Genomic DNA, 26905 nt, shown 5'->3' on the forward strand with positions numbered 1-26905 from the left:
GCCCCTCAGGTTAAAGCTATCAAATAAAACATAATTTTCAACTTTTAGGTTGTGCTTTGTATTTTTTTTTCCCCAGTAGACAAAGCCAAGACAAGGGACTCAGCCCAAATCGTGGTCTAACAGTGAGGTCCCTGTCTCCTAGGAGATGGAAGAGAGATTACCCACAAACTTGTGGACTTCGAGAGAGGGAAAGGAGGGAAAGAATTTCGGGTGCACATGGGGATGTTCCGGTTGAGGGCGTGGACTCCGAACTGGGTCTGCCTTCTTCCAGCTCTGAGACCGCGGGAATACGGCCTTGACTCTCCCAGTCTCAGTCCCCGCCCCTTGGGTTTAAGTGAGGTAAATGGTTATGCGAGCACGGAACCACAGCTGGGGCTTTCTGACTCGCACTTGGGACCAGAAACCACACTTTACACCTCCGCCCACCCAGAAGCCAAACAGAGGCTCCCTTATACGTCATTTCCGGGAGCCGAGGGGCGGGCCGGAACCGATACAGAAGTCACTGCGGGGGTCGCTGGGGAGTGTAGTCTTTAACGCGGAGTTGCTGGAGAAGGCGGGTCGCGGCACAGCTAGGAAATTGTTCCCGCTATCTTCTACATGTTTTATCCACTGCTTTTAAGAAGAAAGAAGGGGAGTCACGTGACACAGGGGCCATTCTCCGGTGCTGGAGCATGTTACCCAGAAACAGCTCCCTCAGAGGCCCGTGGGAGCCGCTGGCCGGCGGCGCGTTTGGGGAGCCGCCGAGCATCCTGGGAGGTGTGGTCCCGGCGCCGGGCCGAAGATTCTGGGCAGTGTAGTCCCGGCGTCCTGCTGGAGTAGCTCCCCAGCTGGTGCCTGGAGTGACCCCTTGTTCTTTGGTGGCGCTGGTGAGTGGGGCTCCCACGAGACTTCTTCGCAGCCGTACCCTCTCCGCGCGGAAAGGTAAGTCTGGTCTGTGGGCTCGGGTTGGGACAGTGCGAGTGGCTGGGAGAGGAGGTAGTGGCGGGGACCCGCTGTCGTGGCTCAGGCCGAGCTCTCCGGGATGTCATATTTTGGGATGTGGGCGCGCATCTCCAAGGGACGTGGGTAAATTCAGCTGTAATGCCCACGGCTGGTGGGTGCTGGGCTCCGGCCTCATCCTAGGGTTCCTGTGTGTGGACATGTTCGGCTTTAGCCGAAAGAGCGATATTGGGAAAGGGGGTCGCTCATGCCACAAGTCCCCAGGTTGGGGGGGAGTTTAGTTAGTGGGCTTTTGGGGGCCTTTTATTTCCCAGGTGGTACGGTGAGGGCCGCACCTGAAGCCAGGTGTTTGGAGTTTTGGTGGGAGGAGGCTGGTAACTTGTTTGGGCCCAGCTACCCCTCGGCTTTGCTGAGGCATCCCGCTGAGGGCCGGCCGGGCTTGGCCAAACTGCCCGAGTTGGGCTGAGTGTGGGGTGGCCGGCCATTTTGGCGCAATCTTAGGGTCTCGGTTTGGCTGGTCGCCCCTGGGTTGGAGTCTTGGAGGAAGAAGTCATCTGGGGCCCCCTGGGCAGGTTTTCCAAAGGTCCTTGGGTCCGTCATTGATCACAGGAATCATGAATTAACACATCTCTGGTGTGGCAGGGCTTTGGGATTTTGAGTTCCTTTAAACGTTTTTATTGTGGAGAAATTTCAAACAAATACGTAGAACTCTATGGACCCATCACTCAGGTTTAACTATCACCTTGTGACCAATCTTGATTCACCTCAAAATGATACACTGAGAATCCTTACAACCCACAGAGCTTCGCTGTCACTGCCCTATTTGAGACCTGGTCTCCACAGTCAGATTTCATCCAGACTCTGTTACTGTATAACTGTGTCACCTTGGGCAAGAGATTGAACTCACTGTGCCTCAATTCTGTCATCTGTAAAATGAAGATAATAAATTGTACTTCACTGGGTTGTGAGGCTAGAATGAGCTAAAACTCATACAGTGCCCAGAACAGTCTCTGGTATATACTGGGTGCCCAGTGAGTAGGAACTGTCCTTATTAGGGTCAGAGGCGAGAGAGGATCAGCTCTGGCAGGGTATCAGCAGCACGTTGGGTAGGCTGTTTTCCCAGCCCACATCGGGGCTCTGTTCCCAGCAGGTTGCCCTCAGTCTTTTCTTCTGTGGCAGGTCCACTCCTGATGCCTTTCAGGAAGAGGAAACCCTACGCTGCAGGAGCTTGAGAGTTTCCACGACTCCCTGAACCTTTCAGTCCTTGTTCTGACCCCTAGCTCCTGCCTGCAGAGAGGACCACCTGGTGGGCAAAAGGACTCAGGTGGGGACAGCTTGCCTTTTGGATGCTGAAAGGGTGGGTTTTCTTCACTCAACTTTGACATCTTGTGCCTTATAAAAGCCCCATCAGGGGTCCGAGCCCCAGCTGGTTTCCCAGGAAACAAAGCTTGTTGTAAGGGTGGCCATTTTCACAGGACTGTTTTCAGACCCCGAGTCCTTCATGACCCTGCTGTTCTTGCGCCAGCATCTCTTCTCAGTGTTTTTGTTCTGACCTGCTCAACTCCCAGGGCTTGTCTGCTGTGAAGGCCTCAGCCTTCTGTTCTGTTGCATCCAGCACCCTCACTTCCTCTTCACCCTGGAACGCCTGGTAGCAAATCCTTTACCTGTAGGTCCCTCAGGGGTGACTCTTAACACATGTGGACTTCTTATTTTATTTTTTAAATGAAGTGTTCTGTGTTTACACTTTGCTTTTATTTTATCTATTTATTTATTTTTTTGTCTTTTTAGGGCCGCACTCGCGGCATATGGAGGCTCCCAGGCTGGGGGATCCAATCGGAGCTGTAACCAGCAGCCTACACCACAGCCACAGCAACGAAGGGTCTGAGCCGCGTCTGCGACCTACAACACAGTTCATGGCAACGCCAGATCCTTAACCCACTGAGCGAGGCCACAGATGGAAACCATGTCCTCATGGATGCTAGTTGGGTTTGCTAACTGCTGAGCCACAACAGGAACTCCTGGACTTCTTATTTTAATATAGCCATATAACCACAATTTCCTTGTTATACCCAACAGAAGTAGTAGTCCTTTCTCCAGTTGTTTTCAGTTTATTTGTTTGTTTGTTTTTTCCAGTCGAAACAGCTCTGATCAGGCAGGAGAGGGAGTGGTATCTGGAATTCAGTGTGGTGGCTTTCCCTGTCTGCCCCTTTTGCCCCCAGTTTCTTCTGACCTTGCAGATCCAGGTCAGCATGTGCAATTTCTGCCCTGGTTCAGCTGGGCCTCTTGAGCTTTCCTTGCCTCTTTATTCTTTCCAGACTTACCTCCTATGCAATTGGCTGCTGTGTTCTCTCAGTGTCACCGGTGCAGTGCCCTGAATCCCTTCTTCTCTCGTCTCCGCTCCTGCACCACCCTTGCTTCCTGTCTCTTCTCTGCCTTCTTATCCCTCTTTCCCCTTACCTCTTTGTTTTTCCCTTTAAGTTTTATTGAGGTATAATTGATTTACAATGTTGTGGTAAATTTCTTCTCTACACCAGAGTGATTCAGTTATACATATAAACACATCCATTCTCCCTTCACCTCTTGAGTTGGGCACCTGAGGTATAAATACTGATCTCGTGGAGTTCCCTTGGGGTGCAGCAGGTTAAGGATCTAGTGTTGTCACTGCTGTGTCTTGGGCCACTGCTGTGGCACAAGTTCAATCCCTGGCCTTGAAACGTCATCCACATGCCATGGGCATGGCTGAAAAGAAAAGAAAAAAAAAAAAAAAAACCCATCTGCCATTCAACCTACTAGAAAAAGACTTTTCTAAGCATTTGCTTCTGTCTCAACTCCAAAGTCAGACTACCTGGGTTCAAATCTCAGTTTCGCTATATCTAGCTGTGTGGCCCTGAGTCTGTGACTTTACCTCTCTGAGCCTTCTTTTCCTCCTCTGCCAATGGGGATCAGAATGGTGTCCACCTCACAGGGATGCTGGGTATGGTAACACTAGTAATGAGATTAGAGTGCCAGGTACATAAATATTAAGTAATTGTTAGAATTATTAATGCTTCTACCTTCTCCAAGTCTCCTTCCCAGTCTCCCCCCCTACTCCTCACCCTTGTTGGGTCCTGCTTTATAGCTGCGTGGACATAGGTTCCGTTGTTTGCTTTTCTTTCTCTGTGCCTCTCTGCTTCAGTATCAACTCCTGCTGAGAGCTCAGACGGGCTCCCTCTACAGATCACCCCTGCATTTCCCTTAGCAGGGTTCCCAGGCTCCCTGTCGGTGGCAAGACACTTGATGCATCAAGACCCTAGGGCTGTCCCACTGGATAGGGAGGTGGTTCTTTGAGTTTCCTGAAGTGGTTCTTTAAGCCTTGTGCCTCTTGAGCCACTGATACAGTTCCTGGCACCTATTTGGACTAAGTGTGGGATGAGCCATGAAGACACTAGCATCGTCCTTGCTGGCCAGAGTGGAAGTTTACATGGGGGTCTTATTGGAAAGTGTGCTTTGGACTTTAGTGGAGTGAGCCCTAAGTAACAAGTTATGTAAACTTGATCTGAGGGCAGGAGGAACCATGATTTCCCTCTAGCTCTTGCCCTGCCTCTGTCCTCCCCTTTACAGCTAAACTCCTTGAAAGAATTCTTTCTTCTTGCTGTCTCTAGTATTATTCTCCCATTGCCTTTTAAATATTCCAATGAGGTCTTTTCAGCTCTACCCACTAAAAAATATTCTTTTTGGAGTTTCCTGGTGGCCTAGCTGATTAAGGATCTGGTGTTATCACTGCTATGGCACAGGTCACTGCTGTAGTGCAGGTTCAGTCCCTGGCCCAGGAATTTTCAGATGCTGTGGGCGTAGCCAAAAAATAATTTTCTGGGAGTTCCCGTCGTGGCGCAGTGGTTGACGAATCCGACTAGGAACCATGAGGTTGCGGGTTCGGTTCCTGCCCTTGCTTAGTGGGTTAACAATCCGGCGTTGCCGTGAGCTGTGGTGTAGGTTGCAGACGCGGCTCAAATCCCGCATTGCTGTGGCTCTGGCGTAGGCCGGTGGCTACAGCTCCGATTCGACCCCTAGCCTGGGAACCTCCATGTGCTGCAGAAGCAGCCCTAGAAATAACAACAACAAAAGACAAAAATAATTTTCTTTGTTAAGTTAGCACTGAGCTTCCTGCAGCTAACAGCCAGTCCGTGCTCAGCACCATCTTACATAGTTGCCTACTTCCTTCCTACAGTCTCTTCTCATGTGGTCTTCCTGGTTACCAGGTTTTCTTCCTGCCTCATAGGCTGCTCCTCCTCTGTCTCCTTTGCCGGCTTCCTTACTCCCAAACCTCTGCTACGGAAGGCCCCACCCCGTTCAGCGCTTAGACCTCTCTCTGTGCCAGCTCCATCTCTCCTTGGTGGCCGCATCCACTCTCAAGGTTTGAAATGCCATCTCTGAGGTTCAGTCTAGACCCAGGCCTTCAACTCCCAATTCCAGTCTCCTCTCTACTTCGCATTTCCACTTAGATATCTCATGGCCCCCAAACCTCTTGTGTCCACCAACAAACTCTGATCAGTGCCCCCAAACATGCTCCAGGCTCATGGAGTGCAGACAGTTCTTTCAGGGAGTTAGGGAGCGGAGATGAGGTAACTCCTTCAGCTTGCTCAGGCTCAGAACTCCAGAATCATCCTCAACTCCTTTCTCTTGTTCTTGTACTCCTGCCCCACTAAGCCCCACCATGATCCAGGCCACCATCTCACCTGGCTGATCATAGCCCTTGATGAGCTCTTTGCTTCCTCCCTGTCCCCCTGTGGTGTCAGTCAGCACAGCAGTCATGTCATGCATTTGCTCAAAGCCCTCCAGTGGCTTCTCGTCTCCATCCAAGTCAAAACCTGCAAGGCTGGGTACAATCTTCCCAGCCCACTGTCGGTCACCACACATCAGCCACGGTGAACTATCTCTGTACCTTGACTACGCCAGGCTGACTTTTGCATCTGGGGGCTTTGCTGTTCTCTTGCCTGTGATGTTCTTTTAACCATTACTCGCTGGGCTCTTTCCCTCCCATTCTTCAGATTTTTACTCATCAGCTGAGAGAGGACTGCTCTTTAAAATCTCAAAACCCCAGCTCTTTTGTGTTACTTTTCTCCTTTCCTGCTTTATTTTCCTTAATGTCACTCATCGCTTTCTGATGTAGTTTATTAATATGTAGTTTATTAATATTTCCTACTCTAAACTTCCGTGTCAGTGAGTAAGACGTTTTTCCCTTTGTTCATTTCTGTATCCCAGTGTCTAAAATAGTGTTTGTCACACAGTCAGAGTTGAGTACATTTCTAATGAGCAAGCAGTCCAGCCATGTGGAGATAGAGCTAATCCTGGGTGCAGTGGTTGAGGCTGATGGGTATGAGGAGGTGTCCTGCAGAGAACCTCAGCTGGTGTGGGGTGGGGAGGAATTGAGAGTTCTCAGAGGAGAATTGGTAATTGGTGTGACATGGCAAGTAGAGAAGATGTCCTGGTGCCTGAGTCGGCACGTGGAGGGGAGCGAAGGTGCCCCTGTCATTAACAAAGCTGAGGAGAGGAGTTCCCATCGTGGTTAGGAACCCAGCTTATATCCATGAGGATGCAGGTTCGATCCCTGGCCTCAATCAGTGGGTTAACCATCTCCAGCGTTGCCTCAAGCTGTGGGGTAGGTCACAGATGCAGCTTGGATCCGGTGTTGCTGTGGTTGTAGTGTTGGCCAGCAGCTGTAGCTCCAATTAAACCCTCACCTGGGAACTTTGTGAGTGCAGCCCTAGAAAGAGCAAAAAATAAAATAAAATAAAAAAAATAAAAGCTGAGGAGAGCAAAGGCACAGCATGTCTTTGAGGGTTCTGATTGTTGATTACTGCAAACAGGCGCTCCAAAACCACAGTTCAGAAGAACCACCAGGCTGTAATCTCCCACAGTCTCTTGGGTTTACAGGATCAGCTGGGCAGTCCTTGCGCCCAGCTCCGTGGAAGTTATAGCTCTGGCTGTATCTCCCACAGTCACTTGGGGACTCTCGGGTTGGAACATCCAAAATGGTTCTGTTGATAACTAGTGCTTTAGTGCAGTGACTGGAAGGCTGGGGTCAGTTGTTCTCCGCACTGTCTCCACATAGTACCAGGGCCTCTGCTTCCACGTGGTCCCTCCTGCAGAGGAGCTGAAGATCTCAATGTGGTATCTCCCGGCCTCCTGGGAGTATAAGCTGTGTAGCCTTCTTAGGACTTAAATCTGTAAGTGGCACAGTGTCATTGGCCACATTTATGGGTTAAAGGTCAGCCTGAAGGACCTCCCAGGGTTTGAAGCTGAAATAAGTTGAGCAGCAAAATAGAGATAATATACTAACGTAACCCATAGAATGACCTGTGAATCCACATGGGCATACATGCATACGTAAGAAGGGACAACTCTTGCCTACCGAAGAATTCCAACTGATGAGTTTAGAACGAAAGAAGAAATTAGAACATTGTCATTTGGTAAACATGATAGTAATAATTGTTGCAGAAAAAGGTCCCACAAAATTATCCTAAAATTAGCGGGGTGAAGATCAAAGAGAAACAGGATATTTGTGTAATCCCAAAGTATCTCTCTCAAGATATTCATTAGTTATAAAGGGGGAAAGTGACGTTGCAGTGCAGAAACCCAGGGGACGCTGCCTTAACCAAGGTTGACAGCATCAGTGAGACACGTCAATGCCATGGACCCCTTAATAGGGTGCACTGAAAAGGACACATCACGTCTGAGGAATTCTAGCCAAAAGTGAACTAACATCATTCTAATCATTTTTAAGAAAGCAAATAAACCAAAATTGCAGGATGTTCTTCAAAAGCGTCATGTTCATGAAAGAGGGAACAATCACAGAGAGGAGGAGATTAAAGATATGTGACGGCTAAATGCATTGTGGAAACTTCAGTTGAATCTTGGATCAGAAAAAGGACATTCGTGGAAAACCTGTTGAAATGTGATTAAGAGCTGTAGTTTAGTTAATTGTAGTCTATCAATGTTAATTTCCTGGTTTTTGATCATTGTGCTGTGGTTTTCTAAGATGTTAGCTTGAGAGAAAGCTGGGTGAAAGTTACATGGCAATTGATATTTTTGCAACTTCTCTGTAAGTCCCAATTTTAAAACAAAAAGTTTTACGAATCCATCTATCTTAATATCGAGTTTTGTATTTTTTTTGGCTGCGCCCACAGGGCCAAAAATAAACCTGCACCATAGCAACGACCTGAGCAGCTGCAGTGACAACACCAGGTCCTTAACCCACTGCACCACAAGAGAACTCCTTGAATTTTTTTTTTTTTTTAAAGCGAGAAATGGGTGTTGAGTTTTGTTAAAGAATATTTCAGCATGAGGAGTTCCCACTGTGGTGTAATGGGATGGGCAGTGTCTCTGCAGCACCAGGATGCAGGTTCCATCTCTGGCCCCGCACAGTAGATTAAGGGATGTGGCATCGCTTCAGCAGCAGAGGTCGCAACTGCTGCTTGGATCTGATCCCTAGCCCGGCAACTCCACATGCCTAGAGGTGGCCAAAAATGGGGAAAAAAAATTTCAGCGTGGTATATGAAAACAGTCATGATTTTTCTCTTTGGATCTGTTCATTAACATTATACTAATGGCGAGCTCCCTTCGTGGCTTAGTGTTTAATGAACTCGACTAGGATCCATGAGGATGTGGGTTCAATCTCTGGCCTCACTCATTGGGTTGAGGATCTAGTGTTGCCCAGCTGTAGTGTAGGTCTCAGGCGTGGCTCAGCTCCCACGCAGCTGTGGCTGTGAAGTAGGCCAGTGGCTGTAGCTCTGATTCAACCCCTAGCCTGGGAACCCTATGCCTTGGGTATGGCCCTGAAAAGCAAAAAAAAACCCAAAAAAACCAAAAAAAAAAAAAAAAACCACAATAATAAAAAAGACCAAAAAAAACCACATTATACTAATGGATTTCCTAATATTGAACCAATCTTTCATTTCTTGGTGAATCGTACTTTGTTATGGTAAAATATTTTCTTATTGCTTTGAATGATTTTTTTGCCATAATTTTTTTAACATGGTAAAATATATATAACATAAAATTTACCGTCTGAACCATTTTAATGTATAGTTCAGTGGCATTAAGTACATTTATATTGTTGTGCAACCATCTGCACTCTCCATCTCCCAGAGCTTTTTTTTTTTAGGGCCACACCTGCAGCATATGGAGGTTCCCAGGCTAGGGGTCCAATCAGAGCTGTAGCCACTGCCCTGTGCCACAGCCACAGCAACGCCAGATCTGAGCTGAGTCTGCAACACATACCACAGTTCACAGCAATGCTGGATCCGTAACCCACTGAACAAGGCCAGGGATCAAACCTGCATCCTCACGGATACTAGTCAGATTTATTAACTGCTGAGCCATGACAGTAACTCCTCCAGAGCTTTTTTATCTTTTTAAGCAGAAACTCCGTACCCATTAAATAGTAATCCCCTATTTCTCTTTCCCCCCTACCATCCCCTCTCAACCATCATTCTCTTTTTTGTCTATGTGGGTTATTCTAGGTACCGCATATAAGTGGATCATGCAGTATTTGTCCTTTTGTGTCTGGTTTGTTTTACTTAACATAATGTCTTTAACATTTATCCATGTTGTAGCATGTATCAGAATTTTTTTTTTCCTTGTCTTTTTAGGGCCGAGTCCGAGGCATATGGACCCTCCCAGGCTAGGGGTGGAATTGGAGCTGTAGCCACTGGCCTACACCACAGCCACAGCAACGCCAGATCCAAGATGCACTTGCAACCTATACCACAACTCATGGCAATGCCAGATCCTCAACTTACTGAGCGAGGCCAGGGATCAAACCTGTGTCCTCATGTACACTAGTCAGATTCGTATCTACTGAGCCACGGTGAGAACTCCCCAGAATTTCTTTTTTAAAGCTGAGTAATATCCTGTTGCATACATACACTACCTTTTGTTTGTTTGTTGATGGACACATTTTAGCTGTTGTGAATAAAACTGCTCCCACGAGTATGTAAATATCTCTTCAAGTCCCAGCTTTCAGTTCTTTAGGGGAAGTACCAAGAAGTGGAATTGGCAAATCGTACAGTAATTTCTATTTTTAATTTTCTGAGGAAGCAGTATACTGTTTTCTGTAGTGGCTGCACCATTGTACGTTCCCACCAGCAGTGCACAAGGGTTGAATGATGATTTTGAAAGGTTTGATGGGGGAGTTCATGCTGGGCACTGAGAGACGGGAGAAATCACGTAAGGGAGTAAACATGAAGTAAAGAAGGATTAGAGGAAAAAATGGAAAATAGGCAAAGAAGGAATATCGTTTCTCTTTCTTTTCTTTCTCTCCCTCCCTCCTTCCCTCCGTCTCTTCTCTTTCCAGGACCTTGAATTTCTCCCTTTACCTTGCATTTTCTGAGGGGTGCTTTTCCCTAGCTTGTAGTCCTCCTTTCCCCAGAGCTTTATCTTTCCAAGACTTCCCATTCTCATTCCACCTACACTTCTTAAGTCCTCTCCCTGCAGTAAGTGCTCTGATTTTTTTTCTTTTTTTTTTTTGTCTTTTTGCCTTTTCTAGGGCCACTCCCACGGCATATGGAGGTTCCCAGGCTAGGGGTCTAATCGGAGCTGTTGCTGCCAGCCTACACCACAGCCATAGCAACGCGGGATCCAAGCCACATCTGCGACCTACACCACAGCTCACGGCAATGCCGGATCCTTAACCCACTGAGCAAGGCCAAGAATCGAACCTGCAACCTCATGGTTCCTAGTCGGATTTGTTAACCACTGTGCCACAACGGGAACTCCAGTGCTCTGATTTATCAGTACACTTTTCAGCATTTTCTCATACTGAGGCCTTTTCTGATCACTGTATCTAATCAGCTTTGCTGTTAGGGCCTGTCTTCTCTCTCACATGTAGTCCCAAGCTGCTGTTGTACTGTCCATTGGCTTAAAGTTGGGAGGATAGGAGATAGCTCACCTGTTTAGTGTTTTGCTTTTTATTTTTTTTAACTAAGGTAATTTATTTACAGATATTTCGAAGTTAGGACATCCTCTGTCTGGTTGAAAGGGTGATGTCTTGTGTAGTTTACTTGTGTTTCAGTGGAAACTTAATTCAGGTATTTAGCAATTACCTCTTACCTGATTGGATTCAAACAACTTGATTTCTCCTGTGGTGAATAGTAGCTGAAATCCCTGCATAGCCCATTCAACCCTCCAGCTATCCTTGGCCACTTGGGCTCCTTATTGTCTCACTTGATGTTTATATAGTTCAGTATTCACCTAAAAATTTTAAGAGGGCTCATAGGTAGATTTGGGGCTCCATCCTTTGTTACTTACACTTGCCAGCATTTTTTTTAAGATTTTTTTTTCTATTATAGTTGATTTACAATGTTCTGTCAGTTTCTGCTGTACAGCAAAGTGACCCAGTCATACATGTATACATTTTTGTTCTCACATTATCCTCCATCATGTTCCATCATAAGTGACTAGATAGAGTTCCTTGTGCTGTACAGCAGGATCTCAATGCTTATCCACTCCAGATCACTTTGCTAGCACTTTGCATACAGTTCCAGTCAGCCTGGAAGCCAGAAGCTCTTGATCTGTTCTCCACGTGCTAGCACCTAGACTACGGAGTGCCCTCAGATGCAATGTGAGTCATGTACGGGTCTCGCCCAGTGTGTCCCTTCCTTCAAGAATCATATCCCCTCCATTTTCTGGATGCTTTTGTCTTCAAATAGTTGCTTTATATGTATATATATATATTTTTTTATTTGTATATATTTTTGTCTTTTTAGGGCCGCACATGCGGCATGTGGAGGTTCCCAGGCTAGGGGCCGAATTGGAGCTATAGCCGCCGGCCTACACCACAGCCATAGCAGTGCAGGATCTGAGCACGTCTGCAACCTACACCACAGCTCGACGGAGCCTTAACCCACTGAATGAGGCCAGGGATCATGGTTCCTAGTTGGATTTGTTAACCACTGAGCCACAACAGGAACTCCTTCTTTTATATTTTTGACCAGCATTTATAATTATTAGTAAGAAGGTTAGTTTGAAATAAGCTCTTCTGTCAGTCTCAGAATCTAATTTTACTGGTTTTTAGTTTACTAATTCAGGTTCTTTTTAAAAACATTTTCTTCTGTTTTTCTCAATTTATGTGTGCCCATGTCTGGAGTTGAAGACAAGTGAAAACAATGAGTCGTTTGTTTTTTAACCCAGTATGAGGTAATTCAAAACAAGTGGATGGAATCAAGGTGCTGTCGGAAGTGGGGAATGGGGCACTCATGTGGCTGTTGGGACTGTGAATTGGTATGCCTGCAGAGGGCAATTCAGAAGCACAAATATATGCTCAATATTAAGCCCAGTAATTCTGCTACTCTTTCAACGATACAAAAATACCGCCATATGCTGGAGTTCCTGCTGTTGGCACAGTGGGTTAAGAATCCAACTACAGCAGCTCGGGCTACTGCCGAGGTGTGGGTTGGATCCCTGACCCAGTGCAGTGTGTTAAAGGATCTGGTGTTGCCACAGCTGTGATGTAGCTTGTAGTTGCAGCTCAGTTTCAGTCTTTGACCCAGGAACAGCCATGTGCCACAGGTGTGTCCATTTAAAAAAAAAAAAAAAAGAATGCTCACTAAACACTTAACAGAGTTATCCTGGGAAAGGATGTGGGCCTGGGGCAAAATCCAGAAAGAGAACTAAAATTTTTCCTTTATAATCTTCAGAATACACTCAATTCTTTTTAACACTAGCAAACATGTTAATTACATGCATAATTAAATATAATGAAGTGAAACCACAAAAGTAAATGTCTTTCACATATTTTTTTGGCTGTGCCCACAGCATATAAGTTCCCAGGCAAGTGATCAAACTTACACCATAGCAGCGACCTGAGTTACAGCAGTGACACCACCAATCCTCAACCTGCTGAGCCACCAGGGAACTCCATAAAAGTCTTTTAAAATGTCTTTTGATATTCCTTTATGAATTTTTTTTTCTGACCATTTCATCCAGATCCTAATACTTCTTAGTTTAATCTGAGGTGTCATAGCTCATTATTTCAAAATGGATAATTCATCCTTCTGGCCAGTTTTTGTCCTTCATTATTCCTTTATTTCACTGGCTTTGTGCTCAATGCAGTATTTTTTCTGTCTTGGCCACCCAATAAAAATGCTAGGAGTTCCCTGGTGGCACAGCAGGTTAAGGATCTGCCATTGTCACTGCTGTGGCTTAGGTTGCTGCTGTAGTGTAGGTTTGATTCCTGGCCTAGGAAATTCTCCATGATATAGGCATGGCAAAAAAAAAAAAAAAAAAGAAAGGAAAAAAAAAGAAAAAGGCGTACTTTTTACTTTTTTAAATGAAAAATCTTTTTTTTTTTTTTTTAATTTTCCCACTGTACAGCAAGGGGGTCAGGTTATCCTTACATGTATACATTACAATTACATTTTTTCCCCCACCCTTTCTTCTGTTGCAACATGAGTATCTAGACATAGTTCTCAATGCTATTCAGCAGGATCTCCTTGTAAATCTATTCTAAGTTGTGTCTGATAAGCCCAAGCTCCCGATCCCTCCCACTCCCTCCCCCTCCCATCAGGCAGCCACAAGTCTCTTCTCCAAGTCCATGATTTTCTTTTCTGAGGAGATGTTCATTTGTGCTGGATATTAGATTCCAGTTATAAGTGATATCATATGGTATTTGTCTTTGTCTTTCTGGCTCATTTCACTCAGGATGAGATTCTCTAGTTCCATCCATGTTGCTGCAAATGGCATTATGTCATTCTTTTTTATGGCTGAGTAGTATTCCATTGTGTATATATACCACATCTTCCGAATCCAGTCATCTGTCAATGGACATTTGGGTTGTTTCCATGTCCTGGCTATTGTGAATAGTGCTGCAATGAACATGCGGGTGCATGTGTCTCTTTCAAGTAGAGTTTTGTCCGGATAGATGCCCAAGAGTGGGATTGCGGGGTCATATGGAAGTTCTATGTATAGCTTTCTAAGGTATCTCCAAACTGTTCTCCATAGTGGCTGTACCAGTTTACATTCCCACCAACAGTGCAGGAGGGTTCCTTTTTCTCCACAGCCCCTCCAGCACTTGTTGTTTGTGGATTTATTAATGATGGCCATTCTGACTGGTGTGAGGTGGTATCTCATGGTAGTTTTGATTTGCATTTCTCTTATAATCAGCGATGTTGAGCATTTTTTCATGTGTTTGTTGGCCATCTGTATATCTTCTTTGGAGAAATGTCTATTCAGGTCTTTTGCCCATTTTTCCATTGATTGATTGGTTTTTTTGCTGTTGGGTTGTATAAGTTGTTTATATATTCTAGAGATTAAGCCCTTGTCAGTTGCATCATTTGAAACTATTAAATGAAAAATCTTAAAAATAAAGGAGACAGTAGTATAGATTAACATCCTTATGTGCATCATCTTAATATTTGTTTATGTTTTACCATATTTGTTGCATCTGGGTTTTTGGTTTGGGTTTTTTTTGTGGTGTTTAAGAATTTTTAATTAATTTTTTTAATGGAAAAATTTCAAATACATTCAAAGCAAGGATAGTATAATAAAACCCCAGCTTTAACAGTAATCACCATGTAGCAATCTTGGAGGATTTTTTTTTTTTTTTGGTGGGGGTCTAGTTTTGTCCAGTGGTTTTTTGGTTTTGGTTTTTTAATGGCTGCCTTCATGGCATATGGAAGTTCCTAGCCAGGGACTGAATTCGAGCCATAGCTGTGGCAATGTCGGATCCTTTAACTCACTGTTCTGGGCCAGGAATTGAACCAGCATCTCTGCAGTGACCTGAGACACTACAGTCAGATTCTTAAACCCACTGCACCACAGTGGGAACTCCTGTCCAGTGTTTTTATAGCAATCCCCTGGATCATTTTCATCGATAAATATTTCAGTATGTATGTCTTTGAAGAACAACCACAATAAGACCATTTTCATAAGTCATCTATCTGATAATTATATCCAGAATATATAAAGAACTCCAGGAGTTCCTGTTGTGGCTCAGCAGTTGACAAATCCAACTAGTATCCATGAGGATGCAGGTTTGATCCCTGGCCTCGCTCAGTGGGTTAAGGATCCATGAGCTGTAGTGTAGGTCACAGATGTGGCTCGGATCCTGAGTTACTAGAGTTCTGGCATAGGCCGGTGGCAGCAGCTCCAACTGGACCCCTGGCCTGGGAACCTCCACATGCCACAGGTGTAACCCTAAAAAGACAAAAACAAAAAAAAAAAAAACAAAAAACAACCCTCCAATAACAACAACAAAAACCAAACACCCCAGTTCAAGAACAGGCAATGGACTTGGATACACATTTTTGCAAAGAAGATACACAAATAGCAACTAAGCACATGAAAAGATGCTCCCTGGAGTTCCCATCGTGGCACAGCAGAAACAAATCCAACTAGGAACCATGAGGTTGCAGGTTCAATCCCTGGCCTCGCTCAGTGGGTTAAGGATCTGCCGTTGTGTGAGCTTCAGTGTAGGTCATCTGGCGTTGCTGTAGCTGTGGTGTAGGCCGGCAGCTGTAGCTCCGATTAGACCCCTAGCCTGGAAACCTCTATATGCCGCAGGTATGGCCCAAAAAAAAAAAAAAAAAAAAAAAAAAAAAAAGAGAGAAAGAAAAGATGCTCACCATCATTAATCATTAGGGAAATGCAAACAAAGACCATAATGAGAAACTGTTTTACACCCATCAGGAAGGCAGTGATTGAAAACTCAGAAAGCAACAAGTATTGCTAAGGATGTGGGGTAATTGTAAGGCTTTACATTGCTTGTGGGGATGTAAAATGGTGCAGCTGCTGTGGAAACAGTACAGTGATTTCTGTGGAAATGGAACATAGAATTACCATTTGATTCAGCAATTCCAACATAATTGAATGCAATGCATAAGGTATTATTTTTGCTTTTTAGGGCCACACCTGCGGCATATGGACATTCCCAGGCTAGGGGTCTAATGGGAGCTCCAGCTGCTGGCCTACACCATAGCCACAGCAACACCAGATCCTTAACCCACTGAGCGAGGCCAGGGATCGAACCCACAATCTCATGGTTCCTAGTTGGATTCATTTCCGCTGCACCACAGTGGGAACTCCATATGGTAGTATTATTCACAATAGCTAAAAGGTGGATGCATACTCAATATCCATTAATGGATGAGTGGCATATACATACAATAGAATATTTTTTAGGAGTCCTAGCTGTTAAGGACTCAGCATTGTCACTGCTGTAGTTTGGGTAGCTGCTGTGGCTCAGGTTCAATCCCTGGCCCAGGAGCTTTTGCATGCTGCAGGTGTGGCCAAAAGAAAAAAAAAAAGTGGGAGTTCTCGTCATGGAGCAGTGGTTAACGAATCCGACTTGGAACCATAAGGTTGCGGGTTCGATCCCTGCCCTTGCTCAGTGGGTTAATGATCCAGCGTTGCCGTGAGCTGTGGTGTAGGTCACAGACACAGCTCGGATCCTGCATTGCTGTGGCTCTGGCGTAGGCTGGCAGCTACAGCTCGGATTCGACCCCTAGCCTGGGAACCCCCATATGCCACGGGAGCAGCCCAAGAAATGGCAAAAAGACAGAAAAAAAAAAAGTGTATTTTTTAGCCTTAAAAAGAAAGGAAATTCTGAGGACATGCTTTTACATGGCTGAAACTTGAAGACATGATGCTAAATGAAATAAGGATCCAAAAGGGCAAACAGTGTATAGATTCCACTTATTTGTGATACATAGAATAGCCAAATATAAGAAGACAGAAAGTAAAATAATGGTTACCAGGGTTTGTAAGGAAGAGGGAGTTGTAACTTGGAATAACGAACAAATTTTGGAAATGGACAGTGTGATGGTTACGACAGTGTGAACATCCTTAATGCTACTGAAATGTGCACTTAAAAGGGTAAAAACAGGGCGTTCCCATCGTGGCACAGTGGAAACGAATCCGACTAGGAACCATGAGGTTGTGGGTTCAATTCCTGGCCTCGCTCAGTGGGTTAAGGATCTGGCGTTGCCGTGAGCTGTGGTGTAGGTCGCAGACGCGGCTCGGATCTGGTGTTGCTGTAGCTGTGGTATAGGCTGGCGGCTACAGCTCCAATTAGACCCCTAGCCTGGGAACCTCCATATGCCACAGGTGCGGCCCTTAAAAAGAAAAAAAAAAGGACAAAAAAATAAAATGGTAAAAACAGTAAAACATTTATGTATATTTTACAATAAAAATTTAAAAGCTCGGCAGCTAGTAACGCTCAACCTATTCTGTATTATACCACTCGGCGCCTTGTATTCCTCCCAAGTGGTCCTGCTTTCCCTCTCAGGTGTCCTCTCTTCCGTGGCCCCCACATGCCTCATCAGGAGTACCTGGCCCCTTCCTCTTTCCTCGATTCCTGCCCTTTGTTCAAGACCAAGTTCCTGGGCCACTCAGGACTCTTTTCCTGATGTCTGAATTCCCGCGTGCTCTCCATTTTGAAATAGCGTCGAGATGAAAATAGCAAGATTGGGCAGGGGGATGAGAAAGGCATGTGGCGAGGGCTTTGTGGGCTGAGGAGTCAGGAACATCCACTGAGCACCCCTAGTGTGGGACAGGATGTGTAATGGACTATTACCCCCGTTTCACAGGTGAGAATGTGGAGGTGCTAGTGGACAGCAGGGGCCCCAGACCAAAGGCAGTAGGGGTCAAGTTTGTGCTCTTCACCACACCCTGCTTGTGCCTCTCAGGCCAGGGAAGGCCCAAGGGGCTGTGGGATTGAGGCGGAGGACTGAGTTATAGTCTGGTCTTCGCTTTTGCTGAATTGCATAAACTTCAGTCATCCAGATGCTTCAACACCCATACCGTTGTTCAGACTCTTCTTTCTAAATTTTTAGAACTCAGAAGTGTGTTGCTTTCCTGGTTTTTAAATTGTATGTTGTTTGCTCTTCCCTCAACCTGGATTTAAAGCTCCCAAAGTTACAACCTCCTTTTTTTTTTTTTTTTTTTTTTTTTTGGCATGTATTCTCCAAAACAGCCCACCCAGGATCTTGAATGTGTAAGTGGACAAGTGCCACTGCCTGGATGGTGACAGGGATTTAAGGATCTTAGAACACAGGGCACCAGGGTCAAAGGCAGGGTCTAGAGATCTCACCTACCTCCCCACTGGCCGCCTCCTCCTTGCCCCTCACCCCTCAGGCCTGGGCAAGGCTGGCTCTGTGTTTGTGTTACAGGCACACATGGCATTCAGAGACGTGGCTGTGGATTTCACCCAAGAGGAATGGATGCTGTTGAGCCCTGCTCAGAGGTCCCTGTACAGGGAGGTGATGCTAGAGAACTACAGCAATATGGTCTCGCTCGGTAAGCCTAGCATCTCTAACCATCTGTAACTTTGCTCTGGGCATCATAGCCTGTGCTTGAAGCAGCCTTGTTGCTTTCTTTTTTAAAATCTTTTGTCTTTTTAGGGCCATACCTGCAGCATATGGAGGTTCCCAGACTAGGGGTCTAATCAGAGCTACAGCTGCTGACCTACACCACAGCCATAGCAATGCTAGATCGGAGCTGCCTATGCCACAGCTCATGGCAATGCAGGATCCTTCACCCACTAAGCGAGGCCAGGGATCGAACCCGCAACCTCGTGGTTCCTAGTCGGATTCGTTTCCGCTGCACCATAACAGGAACTCCCGTGTTGCTTTCTGATTTTGCCTTCGGGTTGGACTCCAAAGCAGAGACACTCTGTTCCCTCTTTCCCTAGAGAAGGTCTGATTTTGTAGAGTTGAAATGGGTAGAGGTGTGTGTGATACTCTGCACTTTAGGGCTTTTCCCGCAGGCTCTTGGGTAAGCATGACACCTCTTGCCGGTTATCTTCTCTTAAATGAGGGAAGGGTTCTCTACCCAGGATGGAGCAGGATGGGTGTGCTCTCCTCCCAGTTTACCTGCTTCTCATCCCTTCTACTGCAGAGAGCTCACATTGTCAGGCCTTTCCTCCACCTTTTGTAGTTCCTCACCGAGTCTGCCTGAGTTCAGGAACTGGCCCTTGAGCCTCTAACTTCCAGCCACCTTGTTTTCTTTTCCTATGAGCAGGAATTCCATTTTCTAAACCGAAACTCATCACTCAGCTGGAGCAAGGGAAGGAAACCTGGAGAGAAGAGAGAAAATGCCCACCGGCCACCTGCTCGGGTAAGTGGGGAACACGGGGCATCTCAAGGGGCAGGGGAGAGGCGGCCTCGCTCAAGTGCTGGGGAGGGAAGCCCTTCTGACTCCCAGGCTGCTGGGGGCGCAGCCTGGCACAGCCTTCCTTCCAGGCCTCCATCCTCACTCGGCCTTTCCTGCTGTCTCGTCTCCTTCCTGCGCTGGGTTTGCCTTCTGCCTCACTCAGTTCTCTCCCACGGTTGAAGGGTTCTTTCTCTTATTACTATATTTTGAAAAGATCAAGCTTAGAGTGTGGAAAAAAAAACTGAGCTAAAGAAAAAAAAAAGGCAAGCCCAGTGGGAGGAAGGCAGGCTATAAAAAGCCAGCTGGGAAATTGAAATGGAATGCTAAAAAAATTTATAAGAATTTCACCAAGGAGGGTGAAATTTTAAATGGTTATATAAGTACCTATGTAATCCTCAGTTTTGCCTCTTAGCCCTCAGAGCCTAAACTAGTTGCTAGTTACTATTTGGCCATTTAAGAAAACATTTGCAACCTTAACTTGTTCTTGTTCTTATTCCCCAATATGCTTTATTCTGTAGTTTGTCTTACTTTCTGAATTCCCTAATACAATGTTAAAATAGATGTTTTAAACATATTTTTGGGGTTTTTTTTTTTTTTCTTTTTAGGGCTGCACCCTGGCATGTGGAGGTTCCCAGGCTAGAGGTTAAATCGGAGATGTAGCCACTGGCCTACACCACAGCCATGCCAGATCCGAGCTGAGTCTGCAACCTATACCACAGCTCATGGCAACACTGGATCCTTAACCCACTGAGCGAGGTCAGGGATCAAACCTACATCCTCATGGATGCTGGTCAGATTTGTTTCTGCTGAGCCATGATAGGAACTCCACATTCATATGCTTTTTTTAATCAAAAGAAAAATAACTCCTTTTTACCCATCCAGATAACTTACCATTTTCTCTGCTCTTCGTTTTTTTCCTGAAGATTTGAGTTTCTACCCGATAGCATTTTCATTATTTCGCATTTCTTGTGGTGCAGACAGCAGTGTTTTTGTTTTTCTGAATGTGTCTTTATTTTACCTTTGTTCTCAAAAAAACACTTTCACTGGATATAGAATTCCAGATTGGAATTTTCACTAAAGATATTATTCCCCTGTTTTGGCCTTGATTATTACCCTGGTTTTTTGTTACTTTTTCTTCAGATTTTTGGCTACTTTCAGAGTTTTTGGTATATTTTTGGTATTCAGCTGTTTGACTGTGATGTAACTGCAGAGGCATGCTTTTCTTTGTATTTTCCCTGATTGGGGTTTGCTAAGATTTTGAATCTAAAAATTTATGGCTAGAGCTAAATTCAGGGATTTTTTTTGGACATTCCTTCATATTTCTTTTCTGTTCCCTTCTTTCTCCTTTTTAAGATGACAGTTACCTGTGTATTCATCCTTTTTATGTTGTCCCCCAGGTTACTGAGCCTTTTCATATTTTGCCCTCTCTCTGTTCTTCAGACTGGATGATTTGTTATGTCATCTCCAATATGCTGTTAAGTCCTGGCCAGTGATTTTTCATTTGATACTATAAATTTTTTTCAGTTTTGTCATTTACTTTTATTGTAATTTTCCACTTCTGTGATGATTATTTCCTGTTTATTAATGAACAGAAAAATTGCCTTCTTTAATAGAATAACTCAGATGTTTAATGGATGCATTTTTTAATGCAAAATAAAGTTACAAAATAGTGTTTATTACACAGTTCAGTTTATTATTAAATGGGAGAAGTGGGTGAGAGACCATCAATATGTTAATGTGAACATAGAGGTCTGCATTACTTACAATTACGAGTGGTTACCTGGGTAGGGATAGAATCGGAGAGAGCAGGGCAGAGGGGTTTCTGGGAATTTTTGCTTGGTATTCTTTTTTTGTCTTTTTAGGGCCACACTCGCGGCATATGGAGGTTCTCAGGCTAGGGGGTTGAATCAGAGCTGTAGCCACCAGCCTACACCACAGCCACAGCAACGTGGGATCTGAGCCACGTCTATGACCTACACCACAGCTTACGGCAATGCTGGATCCTTTTTTTTTTGTTGTTGTTGTTGTTGTTGTTTTTGTTGCTATTTCTTGGGCCACTCCCGCGGCATATGGAGGTTCCCAGGCTAGGGGTTGAATCGGAGCTGTAGCCACCGGCCTACGCCAGAGCCACAGCAACGCGGGATCCGAGCCGCGTCTGCAACCTACACCACAGCTCACGGCAACGCCGGATCGTTAACCCACTGAGCAAGGGCAGGGACCGAACCCGCAACCTCATGGTTCCTAGTCGGATTCGTTAACCACTTCGCCACGACGGGAACTCCAATGCTGGATCCTTAACCCACTGAGGGAGGTGAGGGATTGAACTCGTGTCCTCATGGATACTAGTCACATTCGTTAACCACTGAGCCACGACGGGAATTGCTGGTATTTTTTTTAAATGATAGAGGTTTAAATAACTTCAAGGAATTGTGTTTTTAGTTTTTAAAATACTTTTTGGTAATTTTATAAATGTTTCCTGCACAGAGAGAAGTATATACTTTTTATACAGAAAAACAAAAAATTTTTTTGGGGATTGGGTGTGGGGCATGCCTACCAGCATGTGGAAGTTCTGGGCCAGGGCTTGAACCCATGCCATAGCAGCAACCCAAGCCACTGCAGTGACAATGCTAGATCCTTAACCTGCTGTACCACAGGGAACTCCTATTTCTCAACTTTACTAAAAGCTTATAATCTTGTCTTAGAATCATATAATAGAATATAGTATTTCTCAAGTTTATATCCTTGTTTTTCATTTGCTGTGAGTCATAAAGCTCCCCAGTGTCATTGTAACATATCAAATCCTCTGTTTCTAAGATTTTGCCTTAATTTCACTTCAGGGTCCTGTTAGGCATGTAAAAGGTTTGTGACAGTTTATCTCATTCACTAATGAAGTTTTTAACATTAAAATTCTAGTCCATGTGATGATATTCCTTTAACTTTCCCTTTGTTTCTTGTTAATTTTAGCACCCGCTTTGTTGTAGCTTGGGTTTTTGTTTTTTGGGTTTTTTTTGTATGGTATTTCTGTGTTCATCGTTTTTTAAAATAGTGTCATTTGGGTGTTGTATAGCTAGTATTGCATTTTTATGCCAAACAACTGTTGTCTTCGACTAGGGACTATGGCCCTTTTGCATTTACTGTAATAACCGACCATCCCTGTTCCACAGGACTGACTTAGGGGCTGCCTGTGGGGCAGGGGCAGAGGTGCTTGACCACAGTGATAGCAAAGAAGGTCAAGGCAAAGGAAGAAAGCATCCGTCTTAGCTCAGGCTACTCAAACAGAATGCCACACAGCAGGTGGCATAAACAGAAGTTTATTTTTCTCTGGTTCTGGAGGCTCATAGCTCTTGGCTGATCAAGGTGTGGGCAGGTTTGGTTACATAGGAGGCCCCTCTCCTTGGTTTGCAAATGGCTGTCTCCCTGCTCTGTCCTCCCAAGGCCTTTCCTCCATGTCTGCACTGCCTGCTCTTCCCCCTCTTCCAAGGAGGACACCAGTCATGTTAGATTAGAGCCTAATGACCCCTTTAAAGGCCCTGTCCCCCACAACAGTAGCATTGTATAGAGGATGGAATAATTCTAGAATGCGGATGTCTACATAGTTTTAAAAGTTCAAGCAAAGTGTTGAGGTAGGTGCAGTAAAGTCTGTACCTGGTCTCTCAGACCATGTGATCGTTCATTGCCTTCAGTTGACTAGAACCAGATGTGAGAAAACAATGCATTCAGCGCTGACATCTGTTTACAAGAGGTACCCTAAGAAGACAAAAATTTATATTGATTTCTGGGGAAATTTTTACTTAATTATGGAAATGAACAGGGCTTGAATTGGTCAGGGGCACCAGTCCCTGGAGGGGGTGCCTAGACGGTATACATGTTGTCTGTTACTCAAAGCCTACTGCCTTGCACAAATTCTGGTACAGAGTAATTCTTGGGCAGTTATTTGTCAGTGCATAGGGAAACTCCATTGCACAGTGAGTTTCACACGTCATCTCTTTACCCACATCATGCTGCTTCCTACACACTGGGGGGTGCAGGGGGGAGGGGGTGTCCTCCAGTCTGAATGACTGCTTTCTCTGCCCATCCCTGTTCTCATGGGGAAGTAGGGGAAGACAGTGAGTTTCCCTGTGGGTCCTCTCGCGAGATGTCAGTCATAAGTAATCCTTTCAGCCACAGTTTGCATCACTCTGGGCGGTGGTAGAAGGCCATTGTAGTAGGTCCTCTAAAGGACATCTCAACTGGGGAGCCCCGAAGTTTCAGGCATTCTGAAGAACAGGGAAGCGCATCTTACCATCAGACTAGGCAGCACTGCTTCAGCTGCCCCCGGTCCCACTTCTGACTCAGACTTTTCTCCCCACAGCAGAACCACAGCCAGAGCTCCACCTCTGTCCTTTCTGCCCTCCGGATTTCTCCAGTCGGAAGTTCCACGTGCAGCATGTGCTGTGTCGTCACCCGCCCTGGCTCCTCACCTGCTTGTGTGCAGAAGATCCTGCCCAGCCCAGAGATCCGTGCTCCGGGGACCCGAAGCAGCCACAGCAAGCCTGTGCTGAAAGTCCCTGGAACGACAGAGCAGAAGGTCAGGAGAGAGAAAGTGCCCTGCCTTTGTTTGGAAAGACCAATAAAAGGACTCCAGGGGTGTTCTCCAGGCCACCCCAGAGGCAGCCTGAGAGCCCCAGGAATGGCATTCGAGGCGTGGAGGTGGAGGCCAGTCCCGCCCAGACAGGCAACCCCGAGGAAACAGACAAGCTGCTCAAGAGGATAGAAGTCTTGGGGTTCGGAACAGTCAATTGTGGAGAGTGTGGACTCGGCTTCAGCAAGATGACCAACCTGCTTAGTCATCAGAGGATACACTCCGGGGAGAAGCCTTATGTGTGCGGGGTGTGTGAGAAGGGCTTCAGTCTAAAGAAAAGCCTTGCCAGACACCAGAAGGCACACTCGGGGGAGAAGCCTATTGTGTGCGGGGAGTGTGGGCGAGGCTTTAACCGGAAGTCGACACTCGTCATACACGAGAGGACACACTCGGGCGAGAAGCCTTATATGTGCAGCGAGTGTGGGCGAGGCTTCAGTCAGAAGTCGAACCTCATCATACACCAGAGGACACACTCTGGGGAGAAGCCCTACGTGTGCCAGGAGTGTGGCAAAGGCTTCAGCCAGAAGTCAGCGGTCGTCAGACACCAGCGGACACACTTGGAGGAGAAGACCATCGTGTGCAGCGACTGTGGCCTGGGCTTCAGCGACAGGTCGAACCTCATCTCCCACCAGCGGACACACTCAGGGGAGAAGCCCTACGCCTGCAAGGAGTGTGGGCGATGCTTCAGGCAAAGGACCACCCTCGTCAACCACCAGAGGACACACTCCAAGGAGAAGCCCTATGTGTGTGGCGTGTGTGGGCACAGCTTCAGCCAGAACTCCACTCTCATCTCACACCGGCGGACACACACGGGCGAGAAGCCTTACGTGTGCGGGGTGTGTGGACGCGGCTTCAGTCTGAAGTCACACCTCAACAGACACCAGAACATACACTCAGGGGATAAGCCCATCGTGTGTAAGGACTGCGGGCGAGGCTTCAGCCAGCAGTCAAATCTCATCAGACACCAGAGGACACACTCAGGGGAAAAGCCCATGGTGTGTGAGGAGTGCGGGCGAGGCTTCAGCCAGAAGTCAAACCTCATTGCGCACCAGAGGACACACTCAGGGGAAAAGCCGTACGTGTGCAGGGAGTGTGGGCGAGGCTTCAGTCACCAGGCAGGCCTCATCAGGCACAGGCGGAAGCACGCGAGGGAAAAGCCTTACACATGCAGGCAGTGTGGACTCGGCTTTAGCAGCAAGTCAGCACTAATTACACACAAATGGGTCCACTCGGAAGCGAAGCCTTGTTTGTGCAGGGAGTGTGGCCAAGGCTTTACCCAAAAGTCACACCTCGTCTTACATCGAAGGACACACCAGGGGAAGAAGCCTTATGTGTGCAAGACATGCGGCCAAGGCTTTAGCCAGAAGGCTCACCTCAGCCGACACAGGAGGATGAAATCTGTCCACCACAAACCACCACTTCAGTCTGACTCTGAGGCCTGTTCAGGACAATCTTCTGACCCTTTTCACTCTCTTTGAGAGTGAAGATGGGGTCAAGGACTCAATACTCAACATTTTTTTACACTTGACACATGAAATGGAGGAGAAAAATGCATTCCACATTTGACTTAGTTTACTTCCTCCACACTAAGTCTTGATGTTTGTGGCCTTTTGTTCTAATAAACTTTGCTTCTTTACAAATCTGCAGCCTCAGCTGTGTACCTCAGTCACTCATCTGTGAGGACAGGGAGTAAGGAGTGGTACTGAAGTCTGGAAGTCCTCAGTCCACTTTTCCACAGAAACTCAATTCCTTGGAAGATGTAAGAACTGAGTCACTCCCTGTGTATTGGAAAGTATTCCTTTGTATAGAGAGAGAATCTGGGAACTGTGTTCAGGGTAATCAGGTGAGGGGAGGGAACCTTCCAGAAAATACGGCTTGGTAGTAGCTCAGTTTCATCTGCAGCTGCCCCTTTCCTTGGCTGCTGCTGCAGCAGCCCCCTTTCTTGCTTCTCTCCTCCTAGCTCTCAAACATCTAAATTGTCGCCTTGGCCGAATTAATCCCCTCACTACCTTCATTGCTCTTTCTCAGACTTTAGTCCCTCATCTCCCCATCTTGAGGCCCCTAGCACGCCAGCCTCAGGGCCTGGTCTTCCAGCCATGACCACGCAGTAGTTTGGTCTCAGAATTTTGGGTCTCCAGTCACACCCACGTCAGACCACCCAGAACACGGTGGTAACATAACAGGCTAAAAGCAGGTGCTCTCCTCAGCCCTTCAGGAACCGGGGTGAGACCCATGAAGTCACATTCCCACATCAGCCCTTTAACTCTAGGATTTGAAACTTTTGAGTTCCGTTCTTTAGCACTCCATCCTTATGCCAACCATCCAATAACTGGTCTAAGACTCACAGCCACACAGCCTCGGGAGTTAAAACTTAATAGTCCTCCAGTCACAAAGCTAACGATATTTCACCACATTGTTTTTTGTTTTTGTTTTTTTAATTATCTTTTCAGGGCCACCCTCACAGCATATGGACGTTTACAGCCTAGGGGTCAAATCAGCCCTGCAGCTGCTTCCCTACACCACAGCCACACAGGATCTGAGCCACATCTGTGACCAACGCCGGAGCTTGTGGCAACGCCAGATCTTTAACCCACTGAGTGAGGCCAGAGATCAAACCCACATCCTCATGGATACTAGTCAGGTTCTTAACCCGCTGAGCCACAACTGGAACTCCACACTTAAAGATTCTTAACCATACCTCCCCCATTGTGTTCCCATCCAAAGTGGTTTTGCTCAAAACAAGTAGCTTTTGTCTTTTTTTTTTTTTTTGCTATTTCTTGGGCCGCTCCCGCGGCATATGGAGGTTCCCAGGCTAGGGGTTGAATCAGAGCTGCAGCCACTGGCCTACGCCAGAGCCACAGCAATGCTGGATCCGAGCCGTGTCTGCAACCTACACCACAGCTCACGGCAACGCTGGATCGTTAACCCACTGAGCAAGGCCAGGGACCGAACCCGCACGCAACCTCATGGTTCCTAGTCGGATTCGTTAACCACTGCGCCACGACGGGAACTCCCAAAACAAGTAGCTTTTAAGGATCATCTCAAGGTTGCAGCTGTGAAACCCTTTAAGACTTCAGAAGATTTAAGTGTGCGGCTTCTAGGCAATATCAGCTACATCAAATGGTTTCTATGCAGTTTAAGGGTATCATCCCACAGCCCCTTGACATTAAACCTAAACCAGAGAGAGGCTTGACTTGAAAAAGGGTTGTAGGTTCGGTT

The 26905-nt window shown here is 46.2% G+C and overlaps 1 protein-coding gene across 6 annotated transcripts; it reads left to right on the plus strand.

The window, feature by feature from the left end:
• ZNF133 (zinc finger protein 133) lies at nt 463-25328 on the plus strand. Of its 6 annotated transcripts, none has more exons than XM_005672724.3 (5): nt 463-921; nt 2119-2296; nt 18084-18210; nt 18934-19029; nt 23420-25328. In XM_005672724.3, exons 3-5 carry the CDS (start codon nt 18090-18092, stop codon nt 25162-25164), a joined length of 1962 nt encoding a protein of 653 aa, XP_005672781.1. In that variant the 5' UTR covers nt 463-921; nt 2119-2296; nt 18084-18089; the 3' UTR covers nt 25165-25328. The 6 variants fall into 6 exon arrangements, with proteins under 6 accessions (XP_005672781.1, XP_020933252.1, XP_005672777.1 ...); XM_021077593.1 differs by having other exon boundaries at nt 2119-2263; XM_005672720.3 differs by having other exon boundaries at nt 464-921; nt 23417-25328.

Source organism: Sus scrofa, chromosome 17 (assembly GCF_000003025.6).
Source record: "Sus scrofa isolate TJ Tabasco breed Duroc chromosome 17, Sscrofa11.1, whole genome shotgun sequence".
In the NCBI taxonomy this organism is placed as follows: domain Eukaryota; kingdom Metazoa; phylum Chordata; class Mammalia; order Artiodactyla; family Suidae; genus Sus; species Sus scrofa.